At 41.7% G+C, this 14,666-nt stretch overlaps 2 protein-coding genes across 4 annotated transcripts in view; one reads left to right on the top strand and one right to left on the bottom strand.

Annotated features, from left to right (window-relative positions):
• The window catches only part of LOC135498237 (uncharacterized), a 66,888-nt gene extending 65,960 nt beyond the window's left edge, over window positions 1-928 (bottom strand). Inside the window, exon 1 of one of the 3 annotated variants that reach the window (XM_064788451.1) lies at window positions 874-928. The gene's annotated coding sequence lies outside the window, so the exon portion shown is untranslated. Of the gene's footprint in view, window positions 1-743; window positions 843-873 lie in introns of those variants that run through there. The other 2 variants (XM_064788454.1, XM_064788455.1) reach the window with 2 other exon arrangements.
• Window positions 929-10,415: 9,487 nt separating this feature from the next.
• LOC135498395 (putative nuclease HARBI1) lies at window positions 10,416-11,585 on the top strand. Its single transcript, XM_064788652.1, has one exon. It carries the CDS (start codon window positions 10,416-10,418, stop codon window positions 11,583-11,585), a length of 1,170 nt encoding a protein of 389 aa, XP_064644722.1.
• Window positions 11,586-14,666: the final 3,081 nt, after the last annotated feature.

Raw genomic sequence — 14,666 nt, 5'->3', positions numbered from 1 at the left:
GATAACAGTTTGCGAAGCTTGATTAAATAAACTTATATAGAAAGTAGTAACCCTCCTCAGGACGGAACAATATGAAACCCTATTGCTGGTTTAGCCAACGTTACTGCGAATGACCTCACGAACTAAAACGGCGCGCAAACGAGTAACAAAAACTGCATGCCCTGTCGCAATCGCATATCCCACTTGGATTCAAACTAATAGTAGTGATGCAAAAATGATGTTTCATTTGACAAAATACTTTATTGCAATAACCATGACGAGATTCTCATGTCTGCCTTTCTCACTGTGACCGATCAAAGACAACATTATTTTATTCGTGCGCAATATCGCTCGTGGATAAACAATTTTAGTTGTCGTATTTGCATTTAACCTGGCAAATGGAAAGGGTGACCGGTGATGACATGATATGCTGTTACCCCTATTGCCTGCCTGATGAACAACTGCAAAAGTAGTCACCACAATTAGTGTTACGATTGAGCGATATCGCGTACGAATAGTATTATTTTGTTGCATGCAACGAAAAATCTCTCATTAGCAAGTGCTTGCAAAATGAACTTGTCATTGCCGGCTTGCGAATTGCAATAAATATCTGAGCCAGCGATGACCGTTTTTAACTTCATTCGGGTAAGCGATATTTCTGTCACACAGCACAGCAATGATTACTTGATGGATGCTGCGATTAAAGATATATCGTTTGCGAGAGCGCTTCAGTTAGCTGCTGAATACAAGCTGTTCCCACTCACCTTTAGGCTGTGCCCATTGATCGCATCAAAATTCCAAGGCAATATCAAACCCTATAATGTCATCAACATGTGCGCTAGTTGGTAAGAAACTTGGTCAACTCAACGCCGAGAGCAAAATATCTATACTTGCCAATATCAGACGTTATAGAACGGCTTTCTGCAGTGCTATGATTGATAAATGTGAGGCCTATGGTGTTGTGATCATAAATATTTATGTCCAAGTAGGCCAAGTGAGAATAAATACATAGTTCGTTACTTTTTGATACCATAGAATGAAAGCAATTTTATGTGTGACGAATCGGGTGTTTTTTACGATGATATACCGGTACTCGATCACACTACTAAGCATGATAGTGACCCCCATTCTTGCCGAACTACATATAGGCGAATGTCGGCGCCGAGAGCGAAATCATAGTAAAGGAAGACCAGTTACCGTTAGTTTCACAAGAATCACATTTTCTTTTTATTGTTTTACCTTAGGCTACACGGGACTATGGAATTGAACAGAGTTCTACAATTTCACATGAGATCTTTACCAACCTGTTCGCAATTTTCGGAATTTTGTGCTATATTGCCCTTCGTAATAAGAAAATTGCGTTCCACATGGTTGGTCAGGCATTGTTTAAACAAAATGGTCCAGAATCCCATTCGTTGCAAGGTGAGGATTACGTTTGTATTTGATGCACGGTGTCTTATGTATTGCATAACGTTCTTAAGTAATGCCCAGATGGTAGGACATCTAATGTAATGCATATGTGCATGATCATGGGGCAGACTTGTCCAATCTAGGAAAACCATCCACCATTCACTTTCGATGGGAATGATTCGCGCCAAAAACTGATACCATGCCTCGGACTTTGCTGCAGTGGACTGTTGATTGGGCTCTTTAAACGGAACGTAAACCGCGAACGTTGCTTGGAAATGATAAACCTTTAGATCATTCCAGTGCTTGATGCTAATTTTAGGAGGAATCACGAGCGTATTACGCATAGAAACTGCGCATTGTAAAGTTCAATGGCTTTTCTAAGAACCCTGTCCTTTTGTGCATGACACGGTCTGCACTGCGCTACGTAATAAGGCCCATAAAGAAATTTTCTTTAGGCTGGGTTCACATAGAACTATACTATTCGGGTATTCGGTGCACGTTTTGCCAGGACACGCGCCGGGGTACCTGAAATCGAACAAGGAAATTTCACAATACCGGGTCACATAAGAGGGCACTATTCGAAAAGATCGTATACCTGCGTATAGTATAGTGGGAATCGTGCGCGTTCGATTTTCGTGCAGTGTATACCACCCTGTTCAGAAGTGACCAGAGGAATTGGTAAGAACATGCATTTTAATGTTATCTCTCACAATTATTAAACGATTTATTGCATACTATAGGATAAGTTAGAAACAATAGTACTCATTTTTACTCTATTACAATTTCTAAGTCTAGGCCTTCATTACATGTTTTATTACTAATCAACTAAATGATTCTTTTAATTAACATCTGGATGATCCATGAGGTTTTTAAATGTCCTGTGGTACTCCCTCAACAGAGGTCTCATCTTAAAGTGCTGCCGCACCCATTCTGTTCTTTCTTTCTTTGGTCTTTGTGCCTGGTCAGCTTCATCCTCGGTTAAGAAGAGGAGAAGAGCCAAATCTTCTTCGTCTGAACTGTCCATCTGATCCGCGCCAAAAGACCGAATACCGCACGCATGCTACCCTATGTGACTCGCCGTGCCCGTATAGCGTATAGCGAATACCGAATAGCGTATATCGAATAGCGTACACCGAATACCGTATAGTTCTAATGAAGCAGATCACGCAACGTAGTTCTGGTCTGTGTTATGTGATCGGCCAATAGAAACTGACCATAGGCCTAGGATATGAAAGGGTAGCAATATGTGCAAAGGGATCAATGAAGGCATGCGGACCAATAGACATAGTATTATGCCCGTATTACGCAACACGTTACATATGCGCAGTGCGCTGCATGATAACGCACGTAATAACGCACCCAGTGGACACGGGCCTTTATGCTCACCCTGCGACAAATGGGATTTTAGGCCATTTTGTATAAACAGTACCTCACCAGCCATGCGGAACGCTATTCAAACATGATTGGTGTCAATTGAAGCTAAGGTCCATACGCATAATATGATTTATTTGTCATATCTATCTTAGAGTTGTAAATATTAGGGAAATGAACACCTGTTCCTGGTTTTTTTATACACCCTGTACTGAAATACAGTCAAAATCACAAAAGTTATCCCTAAATTTGCGTTATCGACGTGCTACCCAGCGCGTTGGTCGCGCGAAAGTCGTTCGGTCACGGTTAAATTTATCATATCATGCAATAATATCATCTTATATCATGGCCAAGAATGAAATGATACAAAAATCAGATTTAAATCTTCGATTATGAGGATAGGAACAAGGAAAGGGCAAGGATAGCGTTGATCGGGCAAAAACAGTATTCACGCTCTTTTTGTAACACTTCTGCCCGCAAAAAATCACCCCTCAGCGGTACCAATGACAAGAAAAGGCACCAAAGTGACCTTTATCTCAACAAAGCGACAACAATAGACACAAAAATGCATTTCCATGACCTATATGGTGAGAACTATGATTTAAATAGCCTGTGTTTCGAGAAAACATGTGTTTCTGAAACGTGCTACTGGGTCACGTACCTGTAATAAACGGTCAAGCCATTTTTCAGTTAAATTGGCACAATCCACACGCTCATGACTTTTTTCCGGAATTAAATAGCGAGGAACGTTTTCACAGCCAAATAGATTCATCCAAGCCTGTCAAACTATGAAATTTTCGTTGTACATTGTATGTGATAATTTCAGGGTTTGGGGGTTTGAAGTTTGGGCGATGATTATTGACGGCTTTTTACCAGCGAATCAGCTTTTTGACCACAACGGATTAATTTGAGCCCCGAAAGCGCATAAGTAAGCCAATTGGACTGAAACCTCATCATTTTTATTCATTTAAGAAGTACATTAAATGGAAAATACCATTCATCTGGTATGGTGAGACCACGCATTGATCTCAAACTGAACTGTTTTCGTACCTTCGTACAACTGCGAGCTGATTGGCTTAATACTGGTGCATGACCGTACGGAGGTCGCACATAATTTACGCGAAGCAAAGAAACTCGCAACTCGCGCGTACGATGCGAAGCAGAACATATGTCATTTGTGATTTGGACTGTAAGGTTTTTGATCTGCTATACTACGTACCAAATACTTGTAGAAGAGCGTTTAATCTTTAGTGTCCTAATAAATATATACGCATGTATCGGATGGCGTCCTCAGCAGATTATATCACCACAAGGGCCACTTTGAATATACCGTGTCCGTGTACACGGGACTCCATAAATGCTTAATGCCAAAAGACGAGAGAGGAACGCAAACCCGTAAATGGAAATAGGTCTGATATTTAAAGTGGATTTTTGCACGAGGAATACAATGTCCTTCCCGCGCCTCAACCAGTATCTAAGCAATCGATGCATCACCAGGTCCGTATACGTATGTATACGTGTTGGATGGAACCATGCATTGCGGGCGCTATTGTCCATAATGTTCATCATACCTAAATCCAGAGGTATTAAGGTAGCAGGAAGGGTTGGGCGTTTGTGGTTTCTGAGTCTGAGGGGGTTGGTGTCTGTTGACTGTGCTTTAAGAGAGACTAGGCATGGCGCCAGTCTCTCTTAAAGCACAGTCAACAGGCATTTGGTCTCAGTATTTGGGTTTTGATTGCCATGACTGTACCCCTGTAAAAGTCAGAGGAGGAGAAGTTTGGAATGATGAAAGCATTGAAGAAGAAGAAATGTTATTATTGAGGAAAGCAAAATTTATTATGAGACTAGAAGGCAGTGTCCTGACTTGATTATTTTGAAAATGGCGGTCTGAACACATTAAAAGGTGGAACATAGCATTTTATGGACTTTGAAGTGTTCCCCAGTTAAAGGGAGACTATAGGCAGCAGCTAGGTAGGCAAGATAAAGTCATACAAATTTGCCAATAGGGGTCAGTCATATCTCTAGGCATGGCGCCAGTCTCTCTTAAAGCACAGTCAACAGGCATTTGGTCTTAGTATTTGGGTAAGTACAGAATCAAGGCAGCTCAGAGAGCAATGATTGAACGATACTGTGGACAAGTCCAAGGATACTGCATCAGTCACGACCAACTTCTCATCAGAAAGCGTCACCACCAGCATATTCAATGTTCAGTTCCAACCTGTACCAGTCCAATGCACGCCTGTCATGGTCAGCAGTGGTCAGCTTAGCGCGATATGGAACATTCTTCCGAAACTCAAGCGAGGGAAGTCTGCTCATTAGCCTATCTCGCGCACTGCTCCTTCTTGTCAAACATCGTAGTGAAATCGTGGTACAGTGGGGCGTCCTCGAGGATTGCAGCTGGTCGGACAGACGTGAGGTGGAATGTGGGCGGCTGCACTTCTTCGTTGATGTGCGATGGCAGATAGCACAGTTCTTGCGTTGCATGACAGCTGAAAGTGAATGTGATATCATAGACCTGAGGCGTTTGCAATGAGACTATAGGTGAAGTAGAAGCAAGGAGTGAAATGGGCCATCTTCCAGTGACTAATATACAGAGTAAGGGCACTGGGTGTTGTTAGATTCAGCATTGAATGTATTCCTCGTACAAGCGTGAATAGTGTGGACATACAGTGAGAGGTGAGAGACCCCTATTGACTACTTCTTGTAACTTTATCTTGGATATCATATTAGTATTGAACTTCTAGCCATGGAATATGAAGAAATTGAAGTTGTAGGCATGGAATATGAAAAATTATTCAACGGTGAAAGACATTATTCCATGAGGCTTTGCCGTGATCGCAAAGGACGCGACGCGATTGGTTCACATGCTAATGAGGTATGATAATGATAATTACCTCTATAATGCTACTTGGATAGCGACTGTGTCGTTGATTGCAACAGTGGTCTATGTCAATGTGTGCCTGTAATGTCAATGAAGTATGATGAGGTGATGACGATAGTGCAATTATTAAATATTGGCAAGAGATCATACTACAACATAGGTCTTGTTTTTGACAGATGACTGTGCGACATTCCCATTGGGTCATGTTAGAGTCAGCACTGCATGTATTCCTTGTACAAGCTTGAATAGTTGTGACGGACTTTGAGGGGTGAGAGACCCCTATCGGCTACTTCGGCTAACTTTATCTTGCCTACCTAGCTGCTAGCAATAGTGCCCCTTTATCAAGACTGCAACCCACTGTGGGGGGCTAAGAAATTACCTTTATAATCCTAGTTGGATAACCACTGTGTAGATGATTTGAAGAGTGCTCTGTGGATGTGTGCCTGTAATGTCAATGAAAGTATGATGAGGTGATGACGATAGTGGAATGACGAAATATTGGAAAGAGATCTATTCCTAGAAGAACATATCTCCTGTTTTGACTAGGTGGCGCATTTTAGAATCAGCAGTGAGCACTGTGTGTAACATGGTGGAGGCAGCGGAGATAATAACTGTGTCGAAAGTATTGTTGTAGGGCCTTCCCTAGGCCCATGGGGTTAAATTTACAATCCACGATTGAAAAGACGTAGTTTGATCGCATTCAACTATAAATCCATTGAACAGTTGTGTTCCTTTAGTCATCCGATGACCTTTTGTTGGGCCATGATCGGGGATTGTAAACTGGAAATGTATTATGGACTGGGAGACGGGGGAAACACAAGTGAAATAGAACAAAACAAGTGATTTTGGGGCTTTGGTTTAGACGCATGCCCCACATGTGCCATGCGGGATTATACGGTTCATGTGAACTTGTTGACATCTACATGATCTGGTGCTGTTATTGGTCATGGTACATGGTAGGCCTAATCATCATGGCTATATGTTTCAGGAAAAGCTCGGAGTAAAATGAACTGCCGATGAATAATGATGTTGTTCATGTTTACCATGTTTACTAGTACATAGCCATAGGGTATGCACTGGCCAGTGCACTTTCTGCACGTCGTCATGGTCATGTACGTGATACCTTGCATATTTCGTTTTTTGAATGCGCATGCTTTTTGGGCAAAATCACTTGTACCAACACTAATGAATAATGTCTTCTTATCCCTATGACTCCATACACAGTGAGGGCATTGTCCCATTCCCATCAAATGGTAACTTATTGTACCGTATTAGGGTGGAAGTTGGGGAGCAGATACCTACCGTTGCACGCCCGTCATAATCAGCAGAGATGAGCTTAGCGCGATATGGAACATTCTTCAGAAACTCAAGCGAGGGAAGTCTGCTCATTAGCATATCTCGCGCACTGCTCCTTCTTGTCAAACATCGTAGTGAAATCGTAATGGAAAACGTCTAGCTTTGCGCCAGACGTTGAGACTAATAAGTGAAGAACTAATAGGTAAAGAACTTCTACTTGCGCGAGACTGCTCTGATAAAATTATCATTGCAGAGACTACGGTGACGTACACATATATTTTTTACAATCAAAAATGCCCTCAAAAGACGACATGGAATGATTATTTTATTGATATTTCCTACTTTATACCTTCCAATTATCACTTTATACAAATAGATCGGCGTTAGTTCGCATGCTTTTCTTTCCTGGTGACACTATAAAGCAAAATAGTTGCAACCCCGTAAATGCGCTATAAGTCCAATAATAAGTGACGGTGACCCGTTATAAATGTTTCGCCAGCTTCGCTTTTTTGCCGCTACGCTGCGCGTTGGGCCCTTGCGTCTAGTTAACTGATCGCCGCCGGACTTTTAGACAGGAAATACAAATGTACATTTTCTCGGGTGGTAAAAATGTAAAGAGGGGGCTAAAACGCTGATCGTGCGAAATCCCCTTTAATTTTAAAGGGGATTGCCAGAGTCTTGAGATGTCAATGTCGGGCTTAGCCGGAGGCTGCGCGTCCTAACCGAACCAGCCTCTGTTGGAACAAAATCGCTAAGCAATTTTCACAAGGTGCGGCCAGTGATATATACCATGTCAACCATCATCCCAGGTAACGAATCAACGGTCGGCACGTGTCATCGCTATGATTTCCCTTTAAGCTGCTTTAGCTACCAAAATAGGTAGCAGGGAAATCTGCTTCTTCGCATGCACAATATAATAATAATAATATACATTTAGCTAACGGTTCAGTACATAACATAACCGACGGTTGCCGCAACCAGGCGCAACAATCTATCCAACCGGCCCCGCTACCGATATAACACAACGGGACGCCATTGAGTGTTGTTAAATATTTGCAATTTCGTAAATAATGCACAACGGGTTTCTTTTATGATTGCTCGGGGAACAACAAGTCCAAGCGCCTGAATCGATTCTAATCTGACTGATTAGTACTGCTTTGGTCATTCCGAAATCTTCATCTCTAAGTCTCGCTTGCTGGTGTATGCATTACGAGTCATGGCCGGGGGCATAGGATATCGTACGAAAGTGTTAACAAATAAGCGATAAAGAATTTTGAATTCTTAAATTCCTAAAAGGTTCTAACCGAGAATCACCAGCTTAAATTTTTGCAAATGACCTCACGAACTAAAGCGGCGCGCAAACGAGCGATGTTTGTCACTGTGACCTGCATAGGTGCCATGACGTGTGCTCAAAAGTAAATAAACCAATCGATGGCCGTATTCTTTCTGCATTTGGCATGTTGTCATTGCTTCATTGCAGGTCGGAGCGACAAAAATCGCTCGTTTTTGCGACGCTTTATTACAACCTCAGCTTTGGAAACTTTGAATTCTTCGTTTGCCAGAATATTGTTATTTTCTAAGACAAAAAGCTATTTTAAGGCCATTAATGGTTTGATATATTTCACAGTAAGCACCTTAAAGCAGTGTGTGTAACATAGCATGAAATAGATACATAAGCACGGCTATGTCTGAGACCCGAATCATCGTGTGTCCTGTAAAGATCAAATGCGATAATCCTTTTTTAAGATAAAAAAAGTCTCCTGCTCTTTCTCATGGCATTTTTGTATTTGATCAGCAAGTGACATATTGGTATCAAGCTCACTTATTTAGTTTAGTATTTTGCTTTGTCCTGGCATAGGCACAAAGCACACTTTTGTAAAGGAACATCAGTTTTACCTTTCAATTAGGGTTAAATGTATAACCCAATGACACAGAGACGAGACGGAGGGGATTCTTCAGAGTGTTGAACCCACGATATGTTAATTATGAGCAACTATACCACTGATACCCTCCTTATGAACACATACCATGACTCTTTGTAAAGATCTATTGAGGGAGGTTTCGGAGTCCATTTATTTTAGCCCAGATTTTCTCAGTCTATCCATTTTGTATGTGAACGTGTATTCATCTTCCTCGTCGTTACACGGTCAAATGAACGGTAGTTATGTTTTTAATCTAACGCATCTAAATCTTTATCCCAAATTGGGGGCTAAAGAACCATTTACGGAACGCTTAGTGTGTTTATTCAAAAACAACTTAAGGAATGGATACATTATTAACCGATAGGTCAGGTTGGTTGAACGTTATCCGGTGGCTCTACCAAGAAAGGAATACAACCACTCTTTAAATTTTTTAGGAGAACAGGATGTCAGAGTGGGCAATCGAGTTTTTAAACGGAAGAAGTAAATTACGGTGAGTTAAACAAAATGACTTACGCATTATTTCAGAATGAAAATAATCTTACCGCGATCTTGTTACATTTCATTGCAATCATCTTCATGACAATGTGTGTTTCGTGGTGTACAATTGTATAAGAACCCAAGCTATTACATTCCTTGTATTATTTTAATTGGCTACCTCCGGACAGCTCAACTTAACTCTAACCACACTTAACACATTGCACCCCACTTTTTTCACAGCATACATAATATTCAAGCATAGATCTCTGCCAGTATTGGAATCCATTGCACGTGTATTACGTGTACATGTGTACACAAATGTATGCATAATAATGCTCGTAGAAAACCCCGTAAAGGTCTCTATGTCCTAAAATTTTCAGCTACGGATGGTGCTGAGGGTTTTAGAAATTACTCTGAATAACCTGCATGCCCGTGATCTATGTTTATCAGCTTTCTTTGCGTGGTGTTTATGTACAATAGTCCAAGACACCAATGAGCACTGGTACATTGAAAAAGAACAAAATATGGTTTTATGTTTCCCAAAGCAATGCGCCAAGCATGTTCCCACTCGTTTTGGGCAAAAAAACGTCGTGTTGCGTACAATGACGTAACCCAAAATACTCAATGCAGCTCTGAAAATTTCTTGCTTTTCTTCAACGTCCTTTATAATAAATGAAGGATTGTTCAACCTTGATTAAACTATTTACAACTTTATTTGATATTTTCGGAATCATTGGATCCCCATCTGTCCATTACAAGTAAAAATGTTAGTATATACGCTTACAGTAGTTCCCCGCATACCTCGCTGTCAGACCCAGGCCTGATTTGAAAAATGTCTAAGCCATACGAAGTTGTCAATTGACAACTTCGCATGACTAAGAGTGCGTTCGATTACTTGTCTAGGACATGTCCGACCTCGATCTGGGGCTCCCAAGACATGAGTCACTAAACGAACGCATGTGAGGTTTCTGTAGGGCAAAGTGTCATGGCGTAGCCGGGCGCTTCATGGTCGCCGTCTATGGTCTTCTTTTGTAACTAAACGTCTGTCCTGGTCTCCTGCATTGTCCTGGTTGTCCTAAATGGACATGATGGAGGCGAACCGCAAAAGGGCGATGGTGGCCATGTCTATAGCCCTTTTCCGGGGAAATACCCAAATAATACAGAATAGGTTTGTCAGTGAGAGCCTTGAGACAGCAGGCCTATCGTTAGAGAGACACCTCCCTGAAGAAAGACGTGCCAAAGTCCCAAGGACTGAGAACTATGCTGAGGTGACGGTCCCACTTCAGTCTCTAGATGATTTCCGATCGCATTTTCGGCTCTCCAGGACGACATTTCAGGTCTTATTGGGGGAACTACAACCGTGTCCAGAGATGGCCCTGGGACAACATGGGTTTGGTCGTCCTCCAGTTGAACTCGGCAAGCAAGCCTTGGTGTTCCTCTGGTACCTTGGGTCACCCGACTCCTTTAGATCAATTTCTGATCGCTTCGGGATTTCGAGGTCAACAACACACTGCATCTGTCGCAGAGTTTGCAAAGCCGTTGTGAACAACCTCATTAAGAAACTAATATCCTGGCCAAGTCACGAGAACAGAGTGAACATTTCTGAAGGATTCGAAAAGTACAGTCACTTTCCAGGGGCCATTGGGGCAATAGATTGGTGTCACATAAAAATCAAAGCCCCCACGAAGAATCCCAATTCATATGTAAACCGTAAGAAATTCCACTCGGTTGTGCTACAGGGTGTCTGTGACGATGCCCTGGCCTTCACCCACGTCTATACTGGCTGGCCAGGGTGCACACATGATGCCCGTGTTTTCAATAACTCCTCAGTGTTCCAAGAGGCTGCAGCCAAGTTTGAAACGGATGAATTCCTCCTGGGAGACTCGGCGTACCCGATACAACCATGGCTTATGACCCCATATAAGGATTATGGGAATATCACAAGGGATCAAAAGAGGTACAACAAGAGACATAACTCTGCTAGGGTCGTCATTGAGAGAGCTTTTGGACAACTCAAAGGACGATTCAGAAGGCTAAGGCACTTTGATTGTTCCGACTTCGAACTGTTGTGCCACTCTATTTTGGCGGCATGTGTCATGCACAACCTTTGTCTGAAGAACAATGACGATACACTAGAAGAACTTCAATTAGATGAAGAGAATGCCGCTATGCCTAGGCCACACCACCACAGGACCAGCGGAATTGAAAAACGTAGGGAACTAGAAATGCTGTTGGCCAGGAGAGACTAAATGTGACTACTGATTGGGATGCATCTCACAAGTGTTTTATGTGAAAAAAGACAGAACTTCTCCAATGCATGAAATGGAAAAACACAATTTCCAAAAGACGCAAACAAGAAGTGGATTCGCCTGACATTTAAAAAGCCTCAAAAGCGATTTTTCGAATTAAACACTCTAAGACTTTTACAAGCTCCCACCATGCCCACAGCAACCCTATAGTCCCTCTTCAAAAAGAAATACATGCAACAGTTCTGTCTTTTCTGAGATAAGTTCAATTTTGAGATGTTCCCAGTACAAGTTATCCAATGACGGACACGAACACTGTTCTGCAACAAAATCGAAGTAACAAAATATATTCTATATATTTTATATTATAAATGTATTGTTGAGAACAATCAACAATTAAAAGTTGTATAAAAATAAACATGTACCAGGAGGTCCCATAGGAAAGAACCTGCTGACAGAGGCATCACCGGAAATCCAATCAATTTTTGGGCCTTTCCTTCCTTACGTCAGGGAGGAATGACACAGTGCCCATCAATGATGCCTGTGAGACGAAGTTATCTATTTACACTCCAGGTTCTTTTCTCTTGGACTTTTCACTTGTTGTAAATGTACAATATCATGATATGTAAAAAAATACATCATCGATCCGCTAACAATAATTCAATTGATTGAACTGTCAATTTATAAACTAAATTTTGCTAAAACATCCTTGTTTCAATTGCTACAGCAAACAATACACTCTGGGCGGATCGTATAGGCCTAAATCGATTCCGAAGATGAATTTATCGCCCGTAACCTTCAGCTTCTTCGCCATCGACGCCATGTTGCTGCAATGCATTGTGGGACACTTGCCCAAGTAACCCCATCAGCGAGGAGGGTTAGAAGGGCATGTCCTAGACATGTCCAACACCACTTTTTGAACGATGATGGACCAGGTCCGACTACTGACTTCCGGCAAACTACCACACTTGGACATGTCCTAGACAAGTAATCGAACGCACTATAAGAAATTTTACACCAACAATAGACATTGATGACCGGACCTATAACCGACCTGCGGGTTACGGGATACTCAGTTATGTCAGTCCTGGAGGTTACGTCCGGTTTGCAAGCAACGTTGAAACACGTTATTTGTGTTGTCCACGCTTATTCAGAACAGGGCTATAGTTAGTCAGCATTTAGTGGACTATCCATGTTCGTCTAAAATCCTGCAGCAATCCAAGCTGCCCTCAGAAATGGGTAGAGCGTGCTTGATAAAATGATAGATGAAATGTTGCTGCGTAAATGAAAGGAAGGCAGGTGCATTATTTCAATGTTAACTTTCCATTCTTCCCACCGGGATAGGGATACATCAAATTTTATCAAGAAAAAAACAAATATTATTTTTTTTATTCTTGATATTCTAACGCTTCAAAAAACCTCTAAATCATCTTCCTCGTCACTCTGATTTGTTCAATTTCAACTAATTGTCCAGGTTCTACTTGTTGACCTTCGTTGTCGTCAATAATGCATGGGCAGACGGCTATGTCCAAAAGCAGTCCGCACATCATCAGCGCTGATCCTCTCCGAAGACAAGCTGATCATTCTCTCGACCTTTCGAAGTTCGCTTTGGGGACATTCCCATTATCCTCGGTGTGACCGATTTTCTAGGCTTTCCGGATGGCACGTCGTTGGCATTTGAAAACGTTCACGATGATAATATCCAAAGGTAGGAGAAGGCTTGTACACTTTCCTGGAATGAAATCGAGATGACCTCCATCCTCTTCCGGCATGTTCCGAAATTCCCGATTCCTATGCGGTGGGTACTGGTCGAGGATCAACAAAAACGGTTCCTCATCTACGAATGGTAGCAGTATTTGTTAGAAACCAATTCATCAGCGTTTCCGTTCTCTGATCAATCCTCTCTGGTTACCAGTAATTAACATGTGAAAAGAGTTTTGTTTTATTATCAACTGTCAACTGTTAAGTGGCAGGAAACTTGCATGGATGCACCATGGCCCAGGTCATTAATCATGATAAAACAGTGTTGGTCGAAAAAGTTTGTGTATTTTCACAGGCACAAAAACCAGTACCAGTGTTTTATTTTTATTTTTTGGTCATTATTCACTGGCATTGCTTAATCATCAGATCAAGAGGTCTCCACTTCAAATTTTGTGTAACATTATTCACTCGGACTGATTGTGTAAAACTTATCTATAGTCGTGGGCATAACATGTATAATAATACAAGGTTGCAAGTGTGTTGTATATATAAACAACTCTTTGTGCAACCAAGTCATTGACTTTAAACACTCTTTACGATAAAGGTCTAAACCATAATGTTTTCTCAGCGGGGCTCAACCTTGATTCGAACGCATAAAATAGCATTCATGAAATTACCGAGTGCGGAAGTCTATTATATAGACGTGCAGTACTCCAAAAAAAAGTAAATATCCACCGGGTTTTTTATAACATCACTGAGATAAAATGAGATTTTCAGCAGAGTATATTATATTCAGCTGGTTATATATCTGTTGTAATTGGGTGCAATTCCATCCCGGCAGGGTGTATTCTACAGACCAAAGACTTTAAAGACATTGTTTTTTGGCTCTCACATTTTTGTTAGTGGAGATTTTCATGAAATCTAAAGTGCTATTGGACTTTCAACGGTAGCCGCATATTCTCAGAAAGATTTTTTTGATTTTGAAGAAATAAAAGTCTGTAATTCTCAGAAATCTAAATAAGAAAAAACAGACCAACTTCAAAGGCAAATTAAGATATTCTAAAAACATTTTTTACCCCTCAGCCCGAATTGGGCAGAGGGGTATTGTCGTCCCCTTGGCGGGCGGTCGGGCGGGCGGGCGGTCGGGCGGCTGCCAAGTTTGTCCGGAGCTGTTCTCAGTAACGGCTTGGGCTAGGAAGTTCATATTTCATATGTAGACTACCCCTGGGGGGTAGGCGTGCTTCGTCAAGGTTTCGTCCCATTTTGACTTGCGGACTGGCCACTAGGGGGCGATATGTGAAGACACAAAAAATGCAATAACTCCGCAAATTTTGATCGCATCTTGCTGACATTTTTATTCTAGATACCTATTGAGAGGGGACA

This window comes from Lineus longissimus, chromosome 13 (genome assembly GCF_910592395.1).
Source record: "Lineus longissimus chromosome 13, tnLinLong1.2, whole genome shotgun sequence".
NCBI lineage: Eukaryota > Metazoa > Nemertea > Pilidiophora > Heteronemertea > Lineidae > Lineus > Lineus longissimus.
The sequence above is the reverse complement of the archived record's forward strand: the minus strand, read 5'-3'. Positions and strand labels throughout refer to the sequence as shown.